This window comes from Schistocerca americana, chromosome 1 (assembly GCF_021461395.2).
Source record: "Schistocerca americana isolate TAMUIC-IGC-003095 chromosome 1, iqSchAmer2.1, whole genome shotgun sequence".
Lineage (NCBI taxonomy): Eukaryota > Metazoa > Arthropoda > Insecta > Orthoptera > Acrididae > Schistocerca > Schistocerca americana.
In genome coordinates this window covers 777,299,279-777,321,746 of record NC_060119.1, presented here as the reverse complement: position 1 = coordinate 777,321,746, position 22,468 = coordinate 777,299,279, and the positions used below count along the sequence as shown (strand labels likewise).

Sequence of the window (22,468 nt, the reverse complement as noted above, 5' to 3'; positions counted from 1 at the left end):
AGAAGCTAGGTCTGGGCTCAAATACTCATTTGGTTTATTACCTATTTTCAGAATGACGATTTGGCAGCCCTTAAAATTCGCAACAACCCATTTGCCAAGGCATTTAGAAACAAGCTCACAAGGCGACAGTCTAATGTGGACGTGGCAGAGGTATCTTCCGGTAAGTACAACTGCAATATTTTAAAAATCTTACAGCGACTCAACTGTTATGTAATCAAGGAGGATGTACAAAATTTGCCCGTGATATGTAATCACGGACGATGTACAAAATTCGCCCGTGACATATGTTGTTAACGGGTCTGTTGTTGGAAGTAACTGCTATGTTGGGGAATGTCTCCTCCACTAGTTGCTGAACTTCGTGACCTCCACATCACATTGCCCAACAGTGCCAGCTGCGCACGTTCTTTCTGCTAGGGTATCCTCTAAGGCTTATAGTACCATCTTGTCTCGGAAAATAATACTTTCCATCAAAAAGGCGGCTTTTACCACGAAGTGAATTTTCAAGTGAGGTCTTGCTTAGACTGTGTATAATCCTCCGCTACCTTAAGGAGATTACTGATAGTCCCTCAGAGTTAATTTTTGGTTTTGGGATTATCACTGATCAAATTACCTGTGCTATTTCCATATGTCATAAATGTCTCTATGTATTTCATTTTCTGAGGGCAGAGGTTGCCTCATGTATCATAAAATGGTCATCAAAACAACTACATTAACCATTACTGATTTGTCAAGCAATATGATTGTAATTGTTATTGTCACTGCTTGACCGAGGGATCCTAAAATACGCTATACGTATTGACTTTGTCTGTCGCAGTCCAATCGAATGCAGAAGAAAAGTACACTGGTATTTGAGAAAACTGTAACACAAATATATGTATATATATATATATATATATATATATATATATATATAACATTTTTGCTTTATAGTACTATATATGAAGTTTTCTATCAGAATTCAGTACGGTAGGAAGCGTCACAGGCTGTAATCACAGCCTCTAAACTGGGTGCCATAGAATGAAGAGAGCTTCGATCTCTCTCCACGCAGTCTGTACACGAGACCACAAAACATTAACAGCAGAATCTGGAGGACCGTGACGAATAGTTGGTTGGTTGGTTGGTTTTTGGGGGAGGAGACCAGACAGCGAAGTCATCGGTCTCATCGGATTAGGGGCGGATGGGGAAGGAAGTCGGCCGTGCCCTTTGAAAGGAACCATCCCGGCATTTGCCTGGAGCGATTTAGGGAAATCACGGAAAACCTAAATCAGGATGGCCGGACGCGGCATTGAACCGTCGTCCTCCCGAATGCGAGTCCAGTGTGCTGACTGCGCCACCTTTTTTTTTTTTTTAGCTCTAGCCCTTTTTTCCGCTATCCCTTTTTTTATTTTTGTTGATTTTGTGTTTTTTTCTTTTTATTGTAAACATTTTCTTTTCTTTTGAAAATCCGTTAATAAAATGAAACTAAAAAAAAAACAAGTGCCACCGCCACTTTTCATCCTATAACAAAAAAATCTAGGCCACTTCAGGCGTTGGCTCCTGACTAAACCTACCCCTGAGAGCTGCCTATATACCAGCGGAAATATGGGAAATCAAGGTTAGGGCTATCCTTACAAACAAAACAAAATATTCCTTTTTCTGATTTTTTTTTTTTTGTGTAAGTGATCAGAGGCCTTCTGCGCCCCGCTGGTAATATGTTGAGTGGCGTCTTCTCGAAATTGATGTGTTCCGTTCAATTGTTCAGAAATGTTCATTGGTTCAAACAGGAAACCTTCTTCTCTCTTGGCTTAACACATTCCAGCTGCGAGGCGGCTCGTGGAAAGCACTCCCAAGGAAGTTCGAGAAAAATTGTCTGTATTGTGGGTGACGGACAACGACATAATGACGGTCATTGAGGTATGTCCAAAAATCGAGTACAGAGTCTACAGTTTGTCCAAATATGTAGTGAATGGCATGTTCGCGAATCCAATTCACAGCATTGGTCTTTGTCCGAGGAAAATAGTCACGTTCCGGAAATAATAATGAAAGGGGAGTAATCCGATCCGGAATGTCCCGCGTTAGAAAAGCCACAATACGTCGAACCAAGTGCCAAACCTCCGCCGCCGGTCCGCAAACAAACCGATGTTCGTCCGGCACTCCACACGTGGAGCATAGAGGTGATTGGGCGAGGTGGATACGATGAAGGCGAAATTGGTTGATTTGCTTACCATTGACAGTTAGGTACCAGACAGATTGTACATTCGTGTCAAAGTAACAGGCGAACACCGCGCGTCATACATGACGCCAGTCAACCTGTGGGAACTTTTATTCAATCGGGTTAGGTGGACGACCTAATTGGAGGACACTGTATACTGCCTTTGTCTTGAGTAAAAGCTGTCTTGGTAAGGTGAGGCGTAGATAACTGAGTTCCAGAAAGAAGTACCGTATATAATGGAACTGGGCCGGAACATCCGAGATCATCACTGGGGCTGACAGTGAGACCGGCGAGTATGCCGACAGGAGGAGACCAGTGAGGCTCGTGGGGCAACGGGTCCATACCGTCATCTGGGAGCTGACAAATAGGGCGCGAGCTCTATCCGGCACGTGAAACAGACCTATCCCTCCTCGTTCACGGGGAAGAGTAAGGGTTGCATAGTTAACTTTGAACAACATCCCAGAGCTGACGAAAGATGCCATAGCTGCCAACATGCGACGTGCCACAGTAAGCGGGAAAGGTAGAACTTGTGCTACATGGGGAACTCGGGATGCGATATGTGTATTGACATATCGAGCGCGTTGGAGAATATCTAGGGATCGAAGGCGATGGTCCATAAGACCTGCTCTGATCATTAAAAGGAGGCGTCGGCAGTTGATGGTGCCTGAACGCCGGAGATCAGATGAAAAATCTATTCCCAAACAACGAATGGTATCAACGGTGGTGAGAGGTGTAACGCACTCCACGGGAAGTCCCGTGCCAATGAACATAACTTGTGACTTGCGTACGTTTAAAGAGCTACTCGACGCCTCACCATAAGTCGCTACCCACGTCAAAACAGCTCGAACCTCGTCGGCATTACGTAAACAGATGACTACATCGTCAGCATAGGCCGTGCAACAGAATCGGTAGCGATCTATGGACAACTCTACCAAACGTTGTCTTAGTCCACATAGCAAGGATTCCAAGGAAAAGGCGTACAAAATTGCTGATAGAGAGCAACCTTGACGTACGGATCGACCTATTATTCGGATCGACCTATTATCGCTGGAGTGAGTCTGCCATTGTACATAATCCTGGATGAGGCACCCCGCAGAAGGCGCATCACTACCGTGATAACGGCGACTGGGAAACCCATATGGTGGAGAACGGCCGTAAGGAACGAATGGTCAACCCTATCAAAAGCTTGACTAAAGTCCAAAGACGCAAGTGCCCCAGAGAGGCGTCGCCACCTCGCTCGGTACGAATAGTTGCCCACACACCTTATCCCAGACACATCATATCCCAGATATGCCTAATATGGCATGCAGTATTACCTGAAGAGATTAAATTTTGTATCTATGACACTCTAAAGCACCTCAACTGACATTTTTCCGCTACACTACGTGATCGAAAGTATCCGGACACCCCCAAAAACATACGTTTTTCATATTAGGTGCATTATGCTGCCATCTACTGCCAGGTACTCCGTATCACGACCTCAGTAGTCATCAGTAGTCATTAGACGTCGTGAGAGAGCATAGTGGGGCGCCCCGCGTAACTTACGGACATTGAACGTGGTCAGGTGATCGGGTGGTACTTGCGTCAAACGTCTGTACGCGAGATTTCCATACTTCTATACATCCCTAGGTCCACTGTTCCTTATGTAATTGTGAAGTGGAAACGTGAAGGGAACACCTACAGCACAAAAGTGTACAGGCCGATCTCGTCTGTTGATTGACAGAGACCGCCGACGGTTGAAGAGGGTCGTTTTGTATAATAGGCAGACATCTAACCAGACCATCACACAGGAATTCCAAACTGCATCAGGATCCACTGCAAGTACTATCACAGTTAGACGGGAGGTGACAAAACTTGGATTTCATGGTCATAAGCCACACATTACGCCGGTAAATGCCAAACGACGCCTCGCTTGGTGTAAGGAGCGTAAACATTGGACGATTGAAGAATGGAAAAACGTTGTGTGGAGAGACGAGTCACGGTACACAATGTGGCGATCCGATGGCAGGGTGTGCATACGGCTAATGATCGGTGAACATCATCTGCCAGCGAGTGTAGTGCCAACAGTAAAATTCGTTGGCGGTGGTGTTACGGTGTCGTCGTGTTTTTCTTGGAGGGGACTTGCACTTCTTGTTGTTTTGCGTGGCACTATCACAGTACAAGCCTACGCTGATGTTTTAAGCACCTGCCTTCTTCCCACTGTTGAAGAGCAATTCGGGAATGGCGATTGCATCTTTCAACACAATCAAGCACCTCTTCATAATGCACGGCCAGTGGCGGAGTGGTTGCACGACATTAACATCCTGATGTTTTGGAACGCCGACAGAGTGCCACGATTCACCGATCAACGTCGATACCTCTTCTCAGTGCAGCACTTCGTGAAGAATGGGCTGCCATTCCCCAAGAAACCTTCCAGCACCTGATTGAACGTATGCTAAGGATGGGCCAACACCATATTGAATTCCAGCATTACCGATGCAGGGCGCCACGAACTTGTAGGTCATTTACAGCCAGGTGTCCGGATACTTTGGATCACATAGTGTATGTCACTCTGGACTGATAGCTAGTACAGAGCATTTAAAAAGCATGCCACCATCATTGAATAGTAGGTTAGAGTGCAACTTGTTCGAAAACGCTGAATTTTATCCCTCAATATGCCAGCGAAGGCATTCTCGAGTTCATTACACGTTCGAAAACGCTGAAATTTTTCATTCAGTACGCCAACGAAGGCATTCTAGAGTTCATTACAGTCAGATTTTTGTGGTATCTCTGTAATGTAAGCCGACACATTGACATCCATGCCACCAGCCCAGAACTCGAAAAAATTGGTGTCATGGTATATAAATGAAATTTCCAACAGAAAAGATTTTATTTTTCTCTATGACTAATAGTTCCTGCGTTGCAGGAGATGGAAAAACTGCAGATCCCCAAAAAATATTGTTTTTATGGTATAAATTGATGTATATTGTTAAATGAGAACAAATATTAAATGTTTGTAACGTATCTATGTCAGTAGAAACGTATTAAGAGATAAATTGAGTTCTGGAGTTGTAACAGGGTGCAAAGGCGGGGGTGGATGTAATAAGTGTGAGGGAGGTTAGGTCTCCAGAGGGCGGTCATGCAAATCCCTCCTTCATAGGTCTGCAAAATTCAGAGCGAGTAGGCAATTATCGATCTGCTCTACCGCACTACGTCACAAGAAGCAACTACAGGGTGTTTCACAAAGTTATACCGACCCTTCTGCAGCTCGCCTTATGGAATACTTGCGTTGCAGTCTGCAGGTATATACTGGGGTGTCTATTTTCCACGAAGTGCGTTAACACTATTTGGAATATAGATATGAAGTCCCAATAATAGTAACGCAAGAAACGCATGTGGACAGAATCTTTTTAAATCCCTGACCACTGTTATACAGGGTGTTACAAAAAGGTACGGCTAAACTTTCAGGAAACATTCCTCACACACAAAGAAAGAAAATATGTTATGTGGACATGTGTCCGGAAACGCTTACTTTCCATTTTAGAGCTCATTTTATTACTTCTCTTCAAATCGCATTAATCATGGAATGGAAACACACAGCAACAGAACGTACCAGCGTGACTTCAAACACTTTGTTACAGGAAATGTTCAAAACGTCCTCCGTTAGCGAGGATACATGCATCCACCCTCCGTCGCATGGAATCCCTGATGCGCTGATGCAGCCCTGGAGAATGGCGTATTGTATCACAGCCGTCCACAATACGAGCACGAAGAGTCTCTACATTTGGTACCGGGGTTGCGTAGACAAGAGCTTTCAAATGCCCCCATAAATGAAAGTCAAGAGGGTTGAGGTCAGGAGAGCGTGGAGGCCATGGAATTGGTCCGCCTCTACCAATCCATCGGTCGCCGAATCTGTTGTTGAGAAGCGTACGAACACTTTGACTGAAATGTGCAGGAGCTCCATCGTGCATGAACCACATGTTGTGTCGTACTTGTAAAGGCACATGTTCTAGCACCACAGGTAGAGTATCCCGTACGAAATCATGATAACGTACTCCATTGAGCGTAGGTGGAAGAACATGGTGCCCAATCAAGACATTACCAACAATGCCTGCCCAAACGTTCACAGAAAATCTGTGTTGATGACGTGATTGCACAACTGCGTGCGGATTCTCATCAGCCCGCACATGTTGATTGTGAAAATTTACAATTTGATCACGTTGGAATGAAGCCTCATCCGTAAAGAGAACATTTGCACTGAAATGAGGAATGACACATTGTTGGATGAACCATTCGCAGAAGTGTACCTGTGGAGGCCAATCAGCTGCTGATAGTGCGTGCACACGCTGTACATGCTACGGAAACAACTGGTTCTCCCGTAGCACTCTCCATACAGTGACGTGGTCAACGTTACCTTGTTCAGCAGCAACTTCTCTGACGCTGACATTAGGGTTATCGTCAACTGCACGAAGAATTGTCTCGTCCATTGCAGGTGTCCTCATCGTTCTAGGTCTTCCCCAGTCGCGAGTCATAGGCTGGAATGTTTCGTGCTCCCTACGACGCCGATCAATTGCTTCGAACGTCTTCCTGTCGGGACACCTTCGTTCTGGAAATCTGTCTCGATACAAACGTACCGCGCCACGGCTATTGCCCCGTGCTAATCCATACATCAAATGGGCATCTGCCAACTCCGCATTTGTAAACATTGCACTGCCTGCAAAACCACGTTCGTGATGAACACTAACCTGTTGATGCTACGTACTGATGTGCTTGATGCTAGTACTGTAGAGCAATGAGTCGCTTGTCAACACAAGCATCGAAGTCAACATTACCTTCCTTCAATTGGGCCAACTGGCGGTGAACGAGGAAGTACAGTTCATACTGACGAAACTAAAATGAGCTCTAACATGGAATTAAGCGTTTCCGGACACATGTCCACCTAACATCTTTTCTTTATTTGTGTGTGAGGATTGTTTCCTGAAAGTTTGGCCGTACCTTTTGTAACACCCTGTATAATGCTAGAGAAAACTGGTTCTTTGCCTTTCTGTGAGACATTTGTATTGTTTTTCTGGGAAAGGCAGCTTCCTGCACGGCAACTGTTACTCGTTTTTCAGTCTGAGGACAGTCTATACCTCCCCAGCATTTCATGTCCGTATCACTCAGATCAGTAGACAAAATAACTTCACTGAGCTTTTATTTAGATAGTGGAGCTATTTTCCGTTTACTGAGTATCCACTTTCAGTTGTTAAATGAGCTATCGTATGAAAAAGTTCAACAGATGGAACTGTCATCTGTCTGCCATACTGAAGAGCCTGCGCCAGGCGCATAATGCTGTGAAAATACACTCCTGGAAATGGAAAAAAGAACACATTGACACCGGTGTGTCAGACCCACCATACTTGCTCCGGACACTGCGAGAGGGCTGTACAAGCAATGATCACACGCACGGCACAGCGGACACACCAGGAACCGCGGTGTTGGCCGTCGAATGGCGCTAGTTGCGCAGCATTTGTGCACCGCCGCCGTCAGTGTCAGCCAGTTTGCCGTGGCATACGGAACTCCATCGCAGTCTTTAACACTAGTAGCATGCCGCGACAGCGTGGACGTGAACCGTATGTGCAGTTGACGGACTTTGAGAGAGGGCGTATAGTGGGCATGCGGGAGGCCGGGTGGACGTACCGCCGAATTGCTCAACACGTGGGGCGTGAGGTCTCCACAGTACATCGACGTTGTCGCCAGTGGTCGGCGGAAGGTGCACGTGCCCGTCGACCTGGGACCGGACCGCAGCAACGCACGGATGCACGCCAAGACCGTAGGATCCTACGCAGTGCCGTAGGGGACCGCACCGCCACTTCCCAGCAAATTAGGGACACTGTTGCTCCTGGGGTATCGGCGAGGACCGTTCGCAACCGTCTCCATGAAGCTGGGCTACGGTCCCGCACACCGTTAGGCCGTCTTCCGCTCACGCCCCTACATCGTGCAGCCCGCCTCCAGTGGTGTCGCGACAGGCGTGAATGGAGGGACGAATGGAGACGTGTCGTCTTCAGCGATGAGAGTCGCTTCTGCCTTGGTGCCAATGATGGTCGTATGCGTGTTTGGCGCCGTGCAGGTGAGCGCCACAATCAGGACTGCATACGACCGAGGCACACAGGGCCAACACCCGGCATCATGGTGTGGGGAGCGATCTCCTACACTGGCCGTACACCACTGGTGATCGTCGAGGGGACACTGAATAGTGCACGGTACATCCAAACCGTCATCGAACCCATCGTTCTACCATTCCTAGACCGGCAAGGAAACTTGCTGTTCCAACAGGACAATGCACGTCCGCATGTATCCCGTGCCACCCAACGTGCTCTAGAAGGTGTAAGTCAACTACCCTGGCCAGCAAGATCTCCGGATCTGTCCCCCATTGAGCATGTTTGGGACTGGATGAAGCGTCGTCTCACGCGGTCTGCACGTCCAGCACGAACGCTGGTCCAACTGAGGCGCCAGGTGGAAATGGCATGGCAAGCCGTTCCACAGGACTACATCCAGCATCTCTACGATCGTCTCCATGGGAGAATAGCAGCCTGCATTGCTGCGAAAGGTGGATATACATTGTACTAGTGCCGACATTGTGCATGCTCTGTTGCCTGTGTCTATGTGCCTGTGGTTCTGTCAGTGTGATCATGTGATGTATCTGACCCCAGGAATGTGTCAATAAAGTTTCCCCTTCCTGGGACAATGAATTCACGGTGTTCTTATTTCAATTTCCAGGAGTGTATATTCAACAATTTCGATTTCATTGTCTCCACGATCAGTAGCTACAATACTTTTGGCAACTTGAGGGTATAAAACACATCACCCCAGCCTCTACATTCCCAACGTCTGAAGAGTCGAAGATGCTTAAATTGGTTCCCTCTTAACAAAAGTAGGTCATGTAGGTATTATCAAACGTCATATATTTCAACGCAAGTCAGAGATTACTTTTCTAGTTTTAAACGTGACTGCCTTGTTCCATCAGACATACTGACGTTTACCTTGCAAGATATACTGTGGATGCGTGCTCAGTGCAGCCCACCTACAAGTGCCAGAAAACCCACAATTGGAAAAGAATTATGCAGTCTGCTAGTGACACAGTTACAAGAGAGAGAAGTGAAGTAACTTTCTGGCAATCCATCAATTCACTACCAGACGACTTTACAATATGTTGTAAACGACAGACAGCAACAAGATGCCACGTTTACAATTCCAATTCCTTTCCCACCAACATAACATACCACACTGACAACATCACACTTACAAATTAAGCACTTCCAGCCATTGTTTATAGAAATATATTTTACATAAAATCCCACTTCTTTTTTTTTAGTCATCAGTCTTCTGTCTGGTTTGATGTGGCCCGCCGCGAACTTCTTTCCTGTTCCAATCTCTTCAACTCAGAGTAGCACTTGCAAACTACATCCTCAATTATTTTATGGATATATTCCAATCTCTGTCTTCCACTACAGTTTTAACACTCTACAACTCACTCTACTACCACGGAAGTCATTCCCTGATGTCTTAACAGATGTTCTATCATGCTGTCGCTTCTTCTTGTCAGTAATTCCCACATACTTCTTTCCTCTCTGATTATGCGCAGAACCTTCTCATCCCTTACTTTATCAGTCCGTCTAATTTCCAACATTCGACTGTAGCACCACATCTCAAATGCTTCTCTTCTGTTCCGGTTTTCCCACAGTCCATGATTCACTACCATACAATGCAGTACTCCAAACGTACATTCTCAGAAATTTCCTACTCCAATTAAGTCCTATGTTTGATACTAGTAGACTTGTCTTGGCCGGGAACGCCCTTTTTGCCGGAGCTAGTGTGTTTTTGACGTCCTGTTTGCTCCGTCCGTCATGGGTTATTTCGCTGCCTAGGTAGTAGAATTCATCACCAGTGTAACTGGTCAGCAGTGTCACCAGTGTAACTCATTACTGATGTCCTTTCACCTTGAATTTTAATTTCATTCTTGAACCTTTCTTTTACTTCCATCATTCCTTCTTCTTTGTATAGATTGAACAGTAGGGGAAAAATACTACATCCTTGTCTTACTTCCTCTTTAATCTGAGCAATTCGTTCTTGGTCTTCCACTCTTATTATTCGCTCTGGGCTTTTGTACAACATACCTGTCTCTCCCTATAGCTTCCCCCTACTTTTCTAAGAATATCGAAAACCTACACCATCTGACACTGCCGAATGCTGTTTCCAAGTCGACAAATACTATGAACGTGTCTTGATGTTTCTTTAGTCTTGCTCCGGTTATCAACCACAACTTCAGAACTGCCTCTGTGGTGCCTTTACATTTCCTCAATCCAAATTGATCGTGAGCGAACACATCCTCATTTAACAAATGCAAATAAGTACTCACCTAATAAATTGAAAATAACTCCACTATATAAACATGAACCCTATAAAGTTATTATGTCCGCATACGTAAGAGAAATGGAAATGAAATTCTGGGGAGGTATAGACTGTCTGTGAACTGAAAAACGAGCAGCACGCAAGATGGGGAAAGTTGCGTTTCCTGGAAGAACACAACAGCTGCCGCACAGGATGGCAAAGAATCAAGTCCCCTCTAGCAGAGAATTGTATAGATTCTGTCCATATGTGTTTCTTGCGATAGTATTATTAGCAGCTCATATCTGTGTTCAATGTAGTGCTAACACACTTTGTGAAAAATAGCCCCCCACCCTCCCAGGATTGTCTGCGCACTGCGTCCCCAGTGGTTCATAAGGCAAACTTGGAAGGATTGGTATAGCTTTGTGAAACACTCTGTAGTTTGAAACTCCCTGGCAGATAAAAACTGTGTGCCGGACCGAGACTCGAACTCAGCCTTTGCCTTTCGCGGGCGTTTGGAAGGTAGGAGACGAGGTGCTGGCGGAAATAAAGCTGTGAGGAGAGGTCGTGTGTCGTGCGTGGGTAGCTCATTTGGTACAGCAGTTTCCTACGAAAGGCAAAGGTCCCGAGTTCGAGTCTCGGCCCGGCATATAGTTGTAATCTGCCAGGTAGTTTCATATCAGAGCACACTACGCAGCAGATTGAAAATTTCATTCTGGACCCTGTAGCTTGATTTTTGTGACATAGTGTAGAAGAGAGAATGGGGAATTGCCTGCTCGCTCTACATTTGCAAGCCTACGAAGGAGGGAACTGCACGACCACAAACTGGCGACCTACATTTCCTCAGACTTCCAACCCCACCTTTCCACTCCCTACACCCTCAGAACACAATTTATCCCAAAATAATTTTCTACTGCACTTAGATGTGGTACACACTTTTGATATTTGTTCTTAACCCACTTCATTTAAGAGTAAACATCAATTTCATAGCATTAAAATATCATTTTTAATAATCTGCGATAATCCCATCCCCTGCAACACGGAAACTGTTAGTCATAGATAAAAATGAATAGTACCTTCTTTGTAGAAAATTTAATGTAATGTTTGAAATACAAGGTTAGTAGTGAAATTCTTTGTTAGTGATTTAATCAGTATCATGTTCTGTTTTCCTCAGATTGTAAATAATATTTTATCAGTACTAAAAAGCATATATTAATGGTGTAAACATGAAGTTGGCGCACTCGTTCCCATTACCTGTAATCGCAATAAAGACAAATATTTATGTCGAAGCTGTTTCTATGCAAATGTGTTTGAAAAATATCTTTCGTCTAAAGTGTAATACTATCAATGCATAATATGTTCCAGCTACCAAGAAGACATCCTCTGAAGCCATCAGTGTACCTGCAGTTGCATCGCCCTTGGTTGAACCCATCGTGCGGCCTGTGCCAGTGTTCCATTGGCCAGTTCAGAGTGGACTGTCCTTAGAATATCTGCGTCAATGTTGTTCATATTACCAGCGTACATCTGGCTGCTGCAACATGCCGTCATTTCTCTATCCTAGGCTAAGCTACAAGATCTGCGGTTGCATTTGTGACCATAAACAGAAACACTTTGACCCATTTACAAAAGATGTTTTGCAGTAATACTATATAAAAATAAAGCACTAGTTGTAATAATTGTATTGTCACATTGTTAAACTTAAAGAGCGTTGCACAGCCACGATCCTGTTGCTTTGACAATCAATTATGCTTCGTCGAATAAGAGCTGCGACGCTTTGTGTCGCCTCCTCAAGCGTACACCAGCAAAATTTCATGACATTTAAGCGAAAATTGAACGCACATAAAGTCGTGACGCGCAATTATAGTAAGCAGTAAAGGCAGTGACCCAAATAATAACTCTGTGGACGCTTTTTAAATAGCTACTTTGATGTAGCTATAACAGAAGTTATATACACTACTGGCCATTAAAATTGCTACAACACGAAGATGACGTGCTACAGACGCGAAATTTAACCGACAGGAAGAAGATACTGTGATATGCAAATGATAAGCTTTTCAGAGCATTCACACAAGGTTGGGGCCGGTGGCGACACCTGCAACGTGCTGACATGAGGCAGTTGACCGGCGTTGCCTGGTGAAACGTTGTGATGCCTCGTGTAAGGAGGAGAAATGCGTACCATCACGTGTCCGACTTTGATAAAGGTCGGATTGTAGCCTATCGCGATTGCGCTTTATCGTATCGCGACATTGCTGTTCGCGTTGGTCGAGATCCAATGACTGTTAGCAGAATATGGAATCGGTGGGTTCAGGAAGGTAATACGGAACGCCGTGTTGGATCACAAAGGCCTCTTATCGCTAGCAGTCGAGATGACAGGTATCTTATCCGCATAGCTGTAACGGGTCGTGCAGCCACGTCTCGGTCCATAAGTCAACAGATGGGGACGTTCGCAAGACAACAACCATCTGCACGATCAGTTCGAGCATGGACTATCAGCTCGGAGACCATGGCTGCGGTTACCCTTGACGCTGCATCACAGACAGGAGCGCCTGCGATGGTGGACTCGACGACGAACCTGGGTGCACGAATGGCAAAACGTCACTTTTTCTGATGAATTCAGGTTCTGTCTACAGCATCTTGATGGTCGCATCTGCGTTTGGCGACATCGCGGTGAACGCACACTGGAAACATGTATTCGTCATCGCCATACTGGCGTACCACCTGGCGTGATGGTATGGGGTGCCATTGGTTACACGTCTCGGTCACCTCTTGTTCGCATTGACAGCACATTACAAAAGAAATAACTAGAATGTGACACAATAAGGTGTTTTCAGCCTGCCGTCGGAACTGAGTCTCTTTTTCAGGAAACTTGTGTGCCTTTTCGCTAATTGTATCGCGCATTGTAAAATCAACCACCAGTTGTACGAGGTTGTTTTTACCTTTTTTACCTTTTTTGCCCTTAAAAAGTCTCCCACAACTTTATGCTGATGCATTAATTAGTACCAGCGTCGTTCAGTATGATGTATGTCCCTCCCACCCATGAATTAATATCGATTTATTCCCGTTTATTTCAGCCTCCTCATGCTTGCTCGTATCAAGATGGCATGTAAGGCTTCGATATATGCTCTGTTGATGACGAACACTACCAGATCGTAGACATTCCGCGGGAATGTGGGCGTCGCCGATCTTAATGTCCCTAAACGTTGTCAGATTTCTTTACAAATGATCTAATTCAGTTGCATAAGGAGCAAAAATAGGAGGGCACTTGACGATGGAAACGCTGACCTCGTAACGATTGTATCCGATTTGCTGAAAGTGCGGTTTGTTGTTTTGATGATCAAATGGCTTAGTAAACATTAACTGATTTTCAGTGAAATATTGTCATTGACTTGCAGGCAACTATTTTGGCATTTCGAAGAGTATCTAAGATACTGGACATGAAGTGTAAGCTGGGTTGGCGCCTGTGGTCTGAGGAAGGTGCACCTGATCGTCGTCTTGATTCCGGATGGCAGCGACGTACAGATTCGTGCAGCCGCTCCTAACGAGCTATCACTGATCGCACGCGCAACCGCAGCACAAATTAGATCCAGTGCTGCACCCAGAGTATCAGCTAGGACGAACATGAACTATTTGCTGGTGACTGGGCTACGAATGAAGGTACACTGTACATTTCTATTGCAGAGCTTATGGGTAGATATAGGGTAGTTTGTCTCACTACTGGGCAGCCTGGTCCGATTTGCAGTAACAACAACATCTCTTCATTCTTCGCGATAACAGGTTCCCGTATGGCGAAACACTAGCTCCAGAAATGACTGTCGATACCTAATGATAGTCTCTATGTGGGGTTGTATTCAAGGTTTCTTTTTATATCTGTTCGCGTTTTGTGTACATACCATACAGGAAGCACCATATTACATAAATAGTGCATATGATGACTAAAACAGATTTGTGTACGTTGATGTAGATCACAAAGTAGCTGATAACAGATCACATTAGTACATAATGGTAATAAGACAAGTCCAGTTAATTTTGATGATTGAGGCAAAAATAGGTAAAGAGCAGTAAAAGTATAAACTTACTAGACAAAATATTAAAACTGTACAACTAGTCGCTTTCTAGCGCACTTGATGTTTTAAAATGGGTACCACGTGGTCATGTGACCCTCCACCGCTAATGAAGTCATGACAGTGTAGAGATGTGTATGTGTCAGTCACTCGTACGGAGTCAGAGTTGAAAGGTACATGGGGACGTAACAGAATAACAGAGAGAAGCAATCGTGTTTGGTAGTGCCCATGATCACACACTGAATGAAGCTGTCCGATTTACTGGTGTATTAAAGCTAACTGTCTACAAGGAACGGTGTACCACGCGCGGCCATTTAACACATGCGTGTAAGAATAGCAATCGTAAAAAGATCGTAATCGACGTAGACAGGAGTCAAGTTCCAACCCTTGTGAAATCGCTTTCAAACTCTATCTGCTGTCAGTGAATACAAGTCCTTCTCAACCAGTTTCCGCGTTGTCACTGTGAAGGGAACTGAATGCAACGGACATTTTCTCACAATGCCAAATAACTGCTTTGACCCAAACATCACTAAAGCTGGACAGTGACTGAAATCGTGTAGTGCGGTCGGGCGGGTCAAGATTTTACCTCTACTTCAAATGGTGTAAGACATCAAGTGAGGTTCTCAATGGGCAGCATATGGAGGTGTAATTCAGGCCGGAGGTGGTTCTTCCAAATTTTGTGGGAGTTTTTCGTTCCATGACTCGGGCTCACTCATTCAGCTTATCGTGAACACGAACTGGAATGCTCATTTAAAAGTTCTCGGTGGCCAAGTATTGGCCTGTCTTCTACGTCTTCATGAGGAGTATGTTGTGAGCGCTAACATATTCCAAGCTGACAACAGGGCTGGACTCACACGTCCCGGCTTTGACGAAATCTCAGGTATTCTATCGCATCTCGACTGGTTCGCTACATCACTCCGTCTGAATTCCATAGAATATGTCTGGTATTATTTGGAACACTGGGTGAAACTTACTACTCAATGTTCCCCGAAATTTGGTAACTCTACGGGGTCTAATCATCAATGAGTGGCTTCAGCTCGATATGGCACACCTGAAGAAAGTTGTGGACTCTTATTTGGCGAACTTAGGCCTTTATCAAGGCTAGAGGTGGTGTTAAACGGTATTAGTGTAACGTCTCCTAGAGGTGATTAATTACTTGTCCGTATCCTTAGTAATTTTTCTGAAGGGATAGGGAGACCATTATCTTCTAGTTGTATGCTATCTTATATAAGGCGAAGATTAAGAAAAATGTAAGTATGATACTATCGCCTGACAGTTCATAGTATCGTATAGACTCTCTGCTCTGGAACAGTTACACTGTTGTATGTGCAGACTACAATGCCTCGAAAAGTCCAGTGTGATTACGCAAATTTCTACAGCTTCAGTTGCGAGAATAGCGGTGATGCTAGTAGGAAATTGATGTTTAAGTTTGCTTATTCTCTTTCACAGTTGCTGATCGCCAATCTACTTATGTGAAAATACTTGGAACGTGTAATTTTAATCACCTTTTGGTACTGAGTTTCACGAAATAATTAGGGAGTGTCCAACTTCTATTCTGTGGAGGTGATTGCGAAAGTATCCGTGACGAAGCGCGTCATTATCATGAATGTAAGTTAACGCTTGTTATATCTTCGATACCTAAACGATTTTTGTCAAGTGTGTTGCACATTATACTACAGGAGCTCTTCTTACCGTAGTGTTTCTTCCCTCTCTTCTTTTCATGCGTTACGCGAGTAATATTAAGTTAGTAACCGACTTTCGGAGAAACACACATTTTTTTCACAGTTCTTGATATGCTAGTTCTATAGATATCTCTACAAATTTTGAATAGTTCTGCAGAATTTCACGAATAGTACTCGGAAAAATACTAATCTCATAAAAAATTATCCAATTTTCAAAAAACAAAGTGTCCTACAGAGTTCTTTATGTCTGATCGCTACGTACTTCTTCACGAATAAGCTTTGAAGACATGTCATCCAGATCTTCTCCTTTACTTTTAGCAGAACTCAGGGTTGCGACTGGGAGGAGGGAGAGACGACGGGCTTCAAACCCGCTCATGAGCCACGAAGATTTTGCCTTTTTTTAAGTTTAAAGTAGCTCACGCTAAAATATGGCAGTTACTAGTTGTAATGAAAATGAGATCAAATTTTGCCTGTTGAACGCTTACAATGACTGTGAAATTGCAAAGGCTTTTTATATTGGCTTTCGGTACGTGCCTATGGAGCCATCTTAACAATGGAATGTCAGTTAAAACATTTCAAATGATGTTCACATGAAAAACAGCAAAAAGTTAAGAACATGTTGTGGGAACATGTTGTGGGAGAGGGAGGAAGAGGGGGAAGTCCCGCGTTGCTCGCAACATTTGCAGATCGCGCTACGAACTGACCACTTGGTATGTTGGAAATTAAGCAATAGTAACAAGGTTTATTGAAAGTAGATCGCAGCTATGAATTCGCCGCTATGAACATAAAACGAAATTGATTTAATGCCTTATCTCAAGGTCAAGCTGTTCACCACGTAATGACTAGTGAAGTACCACTTCGTGTTAGCTGGTATATATTCGCAATCACGGTGGCAAACGCCACGAAAACTTCCGAACACTGTCGAGGAATTCCGAGCAGTATAGGAGGCATTGACTCAAGAAACGTTGGACGAGCTGTATCGTAGGTAACGTTACGCCCCTAGCAATCAAAGTAAGAAACTGAAAGGTTACTTGATCCAAGCATTTCGTATAACGTGGATTAACAGCCTGGATCCCCGCTATATGAGGTGAAAGAAAAAACGCATTGTAACTTACATTTCCGCAACTTTCACTTAGATAGGGAAACTTGTTGTTCCTAAATAAAAGAACCTGCAAGTTACGTGTGAACAGTAGTATGGCAACACACATTTTAATTTAAATACCAAAAAACTTCAAAATAAAAGTGTCACAGAAACATAACTCACTACATGCCACTCACGCTGTTCAGTTTACCCTATACAGCTAATCAATCAATGAAAAAAATAATCTACTGACTGCCATAAAAATACCTCCAAAGTTAATAGTCAGCGTCTGTTGTTGTAATGAATAAAAATTACTGTGATGAGCCATTTTTAATGTGTCAGTCTTTTGTAGTATTACCAAAGTAACTGTGTGGGTCTATCGAGCATTTCATTTTGTGTGATTACCCACTTTTCAGGTTACCCATTAGAAAACATATTCTAGAAAATCACATGACTTAGACTACTTTCATTAGCCAGGTCAATAAAGACCAAAAAATGTCGACAGAGAAAAAAATTCATGTAGTACCATATTTTTGCACATTGGTAGTGGGGAGTGTCATGAACAACATACCTGCGGGGTGTGGGAGTGAGAGTGTACAATGGTAACTTTTTTTGGTTTTTCTTGAATATCTCGAAAACTGCTGCATCTACCGAAAATGTGTACCAGTAAAAAATTATGTGTAATTAAATTTTCTACAAAGACGGTTCTATTCATTTTTTCTCTCTAGGACTACGTTGCAGGGGATGGGAAAATCACAGTTATTAAAAAATGTGTTTTGATGGTACAGTATTAATGTTCACTGTTAAATAACGTAGGTTAAGAAGCAATATTAACAGTGTGTACCATATCTAACTGCATTAGAACTGTATGGAGAGGAAAAGCCTGCTCTGGGAGTGTAATGAAGCTGGAAAGGTGGTGTTGGAGGTTAGAAGTGTGAGGAAAGGTAGGTCGCTGGATTGTGGTGTGCAGTTTCGTAGGTCAGCAAAATTAAGGGCTAGCAGGAAAAAGCATATGGACAGCTTTTATATAAATTTCTGCACAGTGTTCTGGGAAGGGTAAGTTCCTCGACAACGAGCGTTGCTCGCTTTTCAGTTTACAGAGAGACTGTACCTCCCCAGCATTTCGGTCCAGTTCTCTTATGTAAGTAGACAAAATACCTTCACCGAGCTCGTGTTTGTATAGTGCAGTTCAAAAATGGTTCAAATGGCTCTGAGCACTATGGGACTTAACATCTAAGGTCATCAGTCCCCTAGAACTTAGAACTACTTAAACCTAACTAACCTAAGGACATCACACACATCCATGCCCGAGGCAGGATTCGAACCTGCGACCGTAGCGGTCACGAGATTCCAGACTGAAGCGCCTAGAACCGCTCGACCACACTGGCCGGCCTATAGTTCAGTTATTTCCAGGTTATTAAGTAAGTTTATTTGCAGTTCTTAAGTGAGCTTTTATGTAAAATACATTCCCATAAATAGTGACCTATTTAGTGTTGGTGGGAAGGGGATTGTATTATTAAATGTGGCATCTTGCTGCTGCCTTACCATTGACAGCATAATGTAAAGCCTTGAATCTGCGTTGGAGCCACCTGGTGGTGAATTAATGAGTGACCCGGAAGCTGCTGCAATACTTTCCCCATTAATTGTGTTACTGTCAGACTGTATAAACCTCTTCCATTCAGGAATTACTGGCACTTGTGGAGTGGACTACACTGAGTGAAACCACTTACTACACGTCCAAAGTATATCGTGCTAGGTGGTTGTCAATATGTATGATGGAGTAGAACTGATCATGTTTAAATTTAGAACAGTAATCTGCTACAACGCATTACTTGACTTGTGTTGAAATATCTGAAGTTTCGTAACACCTAGGTGACCTGCTTCTGATACAGCGGGAGCCAGTTTAAGGCTTGGTCCTCCTCAGATACTGGGAGAGCAGGGGTTTATGCTGCATTTGATAATTCAAGTATCCCAGCTATTGGTACTGGAGACAGTGAAATCGACATTGTCGAAATAATATTGTCAGCATGGTTCGCTTGGGGCAAGCTCTTCAGTGTGATAGACAATTGAACTGGGCAGGTAATGCTGCGGGGGAAAGACCATCTGTAAACTGAGAAGCGAGCAACACTCTGGTGTGTGTGTGTGTGTGTGTGTGTGTGTGTGTGTGTGTATGTGGGTGGGCGGATGGGGGGGGGGGATGTGGGGGGAGAGATGCCGTTCGCGGAAGAACGCTGCGGCTGACGTACAGGATGACTAAAAGTCAGTTTTCCTCTGGCACTGTAGAACAGTGTGCAGAGACTTGCGTAGTTTATGTCTATATGCGTTACTTGCGTTAGTCCTGATAGTAATTCATATCTGTACTCCGTGTAGTGTCAAACGCACTTTGTGGAACATAAACACCCTGCGCACGCCCACGTGCTGCATCACCGGTGATTCATAAGCTGACCTGCTCTTTGTGACGTACTGCTGTATAGAGAACGAGAAATAGCCTGCTCGCTCTCAGTTTAGAAGACCTATGAAGGGGGGAAGTGCATGACCACAATTCGACGACCTACTTTCTCTCACGCTTCTAATCCTCACTCCCGGCTTTCCATCCTGTTACACCCACCAGATCACAGTTTTTCCACAAATACGGTTCTAAAGCACTTAGATGTTGTACAAACAATATTTGTTCTTAGTTTTTAGTGATCTGTGAGTTTCTCATCCCCTGCAACGTAGAGGCTATTAGTCTTAGAGAAAAAATTAACATAACCTTTCTTGTGGGAAACTTAATGTAGGTTGATTTAATACGAGGAGGGGGGACGTTTTCGCTACATGCTGGGGTTTTAGAGATATTTAAGAAATACCGAAAGATAATAAAGGTCTGACATAAAGTCAGGTAGGAGGCTAGCGTATATTCTAGTAAATATGCGTATATCTCTAGTTAATCTGGCTAGGTCGCATAAAAAGTGGTAAAGAAGGTGAAAAATTACTTTATTTATCACAAGTTATGCATGGTGCGTTTCGGAACTATTTCCATCTTCAGAAATCCAAGTGCAAAGGTAGCACAAGGACAAGAGCGTTTCCAGTTGTGCACGTAACATAGCCTGTCATGTCATGTTACGTACACAACAAGGTAACGTTCTTGTCTTTGAGCTACATTTGCACTTGGCCTTCTGAAAATGGAAGTAATTCCGAAATGCGTCATGCATACTTTGTGGTCAATAAAGTCATTCATCATCTTATGTATGTCTTTTTATGGAATCCAGCCAGTTATATCTACATATATTTAAGAAACTAAAAAGAAAAATTAACTTTACTCCCCTCCCCCCTTTTCCACGCTCACATCCCTACGGTCAGAACTTTTAGTATGTTGTTCATGACACTCCCACTAGCACGGTACAACAATTTGCGGCTACGCGCATTTTTCCCCTAATTTTCTTTCATTGACTGGACTATTTAACACACAGTACTTACGATTATTTTAGCTCTACAATGCCACAGCATTTCAACGCTGAACATTTCACCTGTTTATTTCCCCTTTTTAGGAACTATAGTGGAGCCAGCAGCTCAAAAAAGACATTTGCAAGCTTCAATTAAATCATTTTTCAAAGTAGAGTAGTAAAGTTGGAAGCAGTCTGATGTAGTCAGTTCAGAAGACAGGTATGGTGGCGTTAACTTTGCTCCATTTCCTACTCCATCTGTGAAAAATTACATTTCTTCATTTTGACAGAAGTAAGTGAAGCGATGCTAATCGATTTGAAGAATAAAGCAATATACTAGTAAGAGTGGTGATAAAGAAAGCATTTAAAGTGGACCGTCGAATAACAAGCAGTTTATAGATACTAAATACTCAGGATTAACGGAGCGATTTACATCAATATCAGAAGTGTCGCAATTTTTCTGCCACAATGCTTTCATTTCCATTCACTTGAGTCAGAATTTTCTGTACATGTAACTTTCGATCTAAATCTAAACGTTGAAACAGCTCGATCGGATGAGCTGAAACACGTGATAAGTAACTGCGCGTTGAGTCCGTTGCAAGGAGAGTCAAGTCCACATTATGTTGTGAGCCCTTGGGGTGAACAAGTTGGCCACTTATCTCGACGAGCAGTGTAGCAACTTTTTCCGATCGGACGCCATGTCGGCGATAGTGATCCAGAGAAGAAACTATCAAACGGAAATATATACCAGAGAACTACATTTTTAGGCCAAAATACTTTGTTTAAACACTGATGTTGTAAAAACTTATTACTCTCCATACAAGCTATGTAACAAGAATAATATAAATGACTTTTTTCACATCAGACGACTCAAAAACAAAAATGTTTTCACTAGAACATAAGGGGACAAGCTTCCTCTCTCAGTGACATTGACAACAATAGTGGTTTATATTACAACTAGGCTGACCACCAGGCCAACGTCCTTACCACAGTGGTAACACCGGTTCCCGTCAGATCGCCGAAGTTAAGCGCTGTCGGGCTGGGCTAGCTCTTGGATCGGTGACCATCTGGTCTTCCGAGCGCTGTTGGCAAGCGGGGTGCACTCAGCCCTTGTGAGGCAAACTGAGGAGCTACTTGACTGAGAAGTAGCGGCTCCGGTTTGGGAAACTGGCCTACGGCCTGCGCGGGAGGAATTTTTAGTTTAGGCTGACCACCTGTCAGCAAGCAGCAGCGCTGTCCAGGGCAAAAAAGGCAACTTTTCTCTTACTAGCCACTTCACCATATGTTCCGCTACCGTTCTTACTATTAATTGGTGACCTACAAAAATTAGTAAGTTACATTGATTAATAACAGTAATTGCAATATGAGACACGATCATAAACGTTTACTGAATGTTTTGAAAGTCATTTTTCTTTTACTCATTGCATTGTATTACAACAACCATAATTTGATTCCATATTACAAGGGTCGTTCAATAACTAATGCAACACATTTTTTTTCTGAAAGCAGATCGCTTTTAATCAGGATCCCAACCACCACATTATTCCCCACTCTTTTGGCTACAGCACCTATTTTTCAACATAATCTCCGTTCAATTCGCCGGCCTTACGATACCTTACTAGTAGGCACTGTGTGTCCGCATGGTGGTAACTCTACAGGTCGAAGTCGGAGCCAACATCTTGCTG

At 43.8% G+C, this 22,468-nt stretch overlaps 1 protein-coding gene and 1 pseudogene across 1 annotated transcript in view; both read left to right on the top strand.

The window, feature by feature from the left end:
• The window catches only part of LOC124594143 (T-box transcription factor mls-1-like), a 196,774-nt gene extending 175,812 nt beyond the window's left edge, over positions 1-20,962 (top strand). Inside the window, exons 5-6 of the mRNA XM_047132502.1 lie at positions 52-160; positions 20,889-20,962. Coding sequence (XP_046988458.1) covers positions 52-160; positions 20,889-20,962 — 183 coding nt within the window. The remainder of the gene's footprint in view (positions 1-51; positions 161-20,888) is intronic.
• Positions 20,963-21,756: 794 nt separating this feature from the next.
• LOC124556705 lies at positions 21,757-21,874 on the top strand (annotated as a pseudogene).
• Positions 21,875-22,468: the final 594 nt, after the last annotated feature.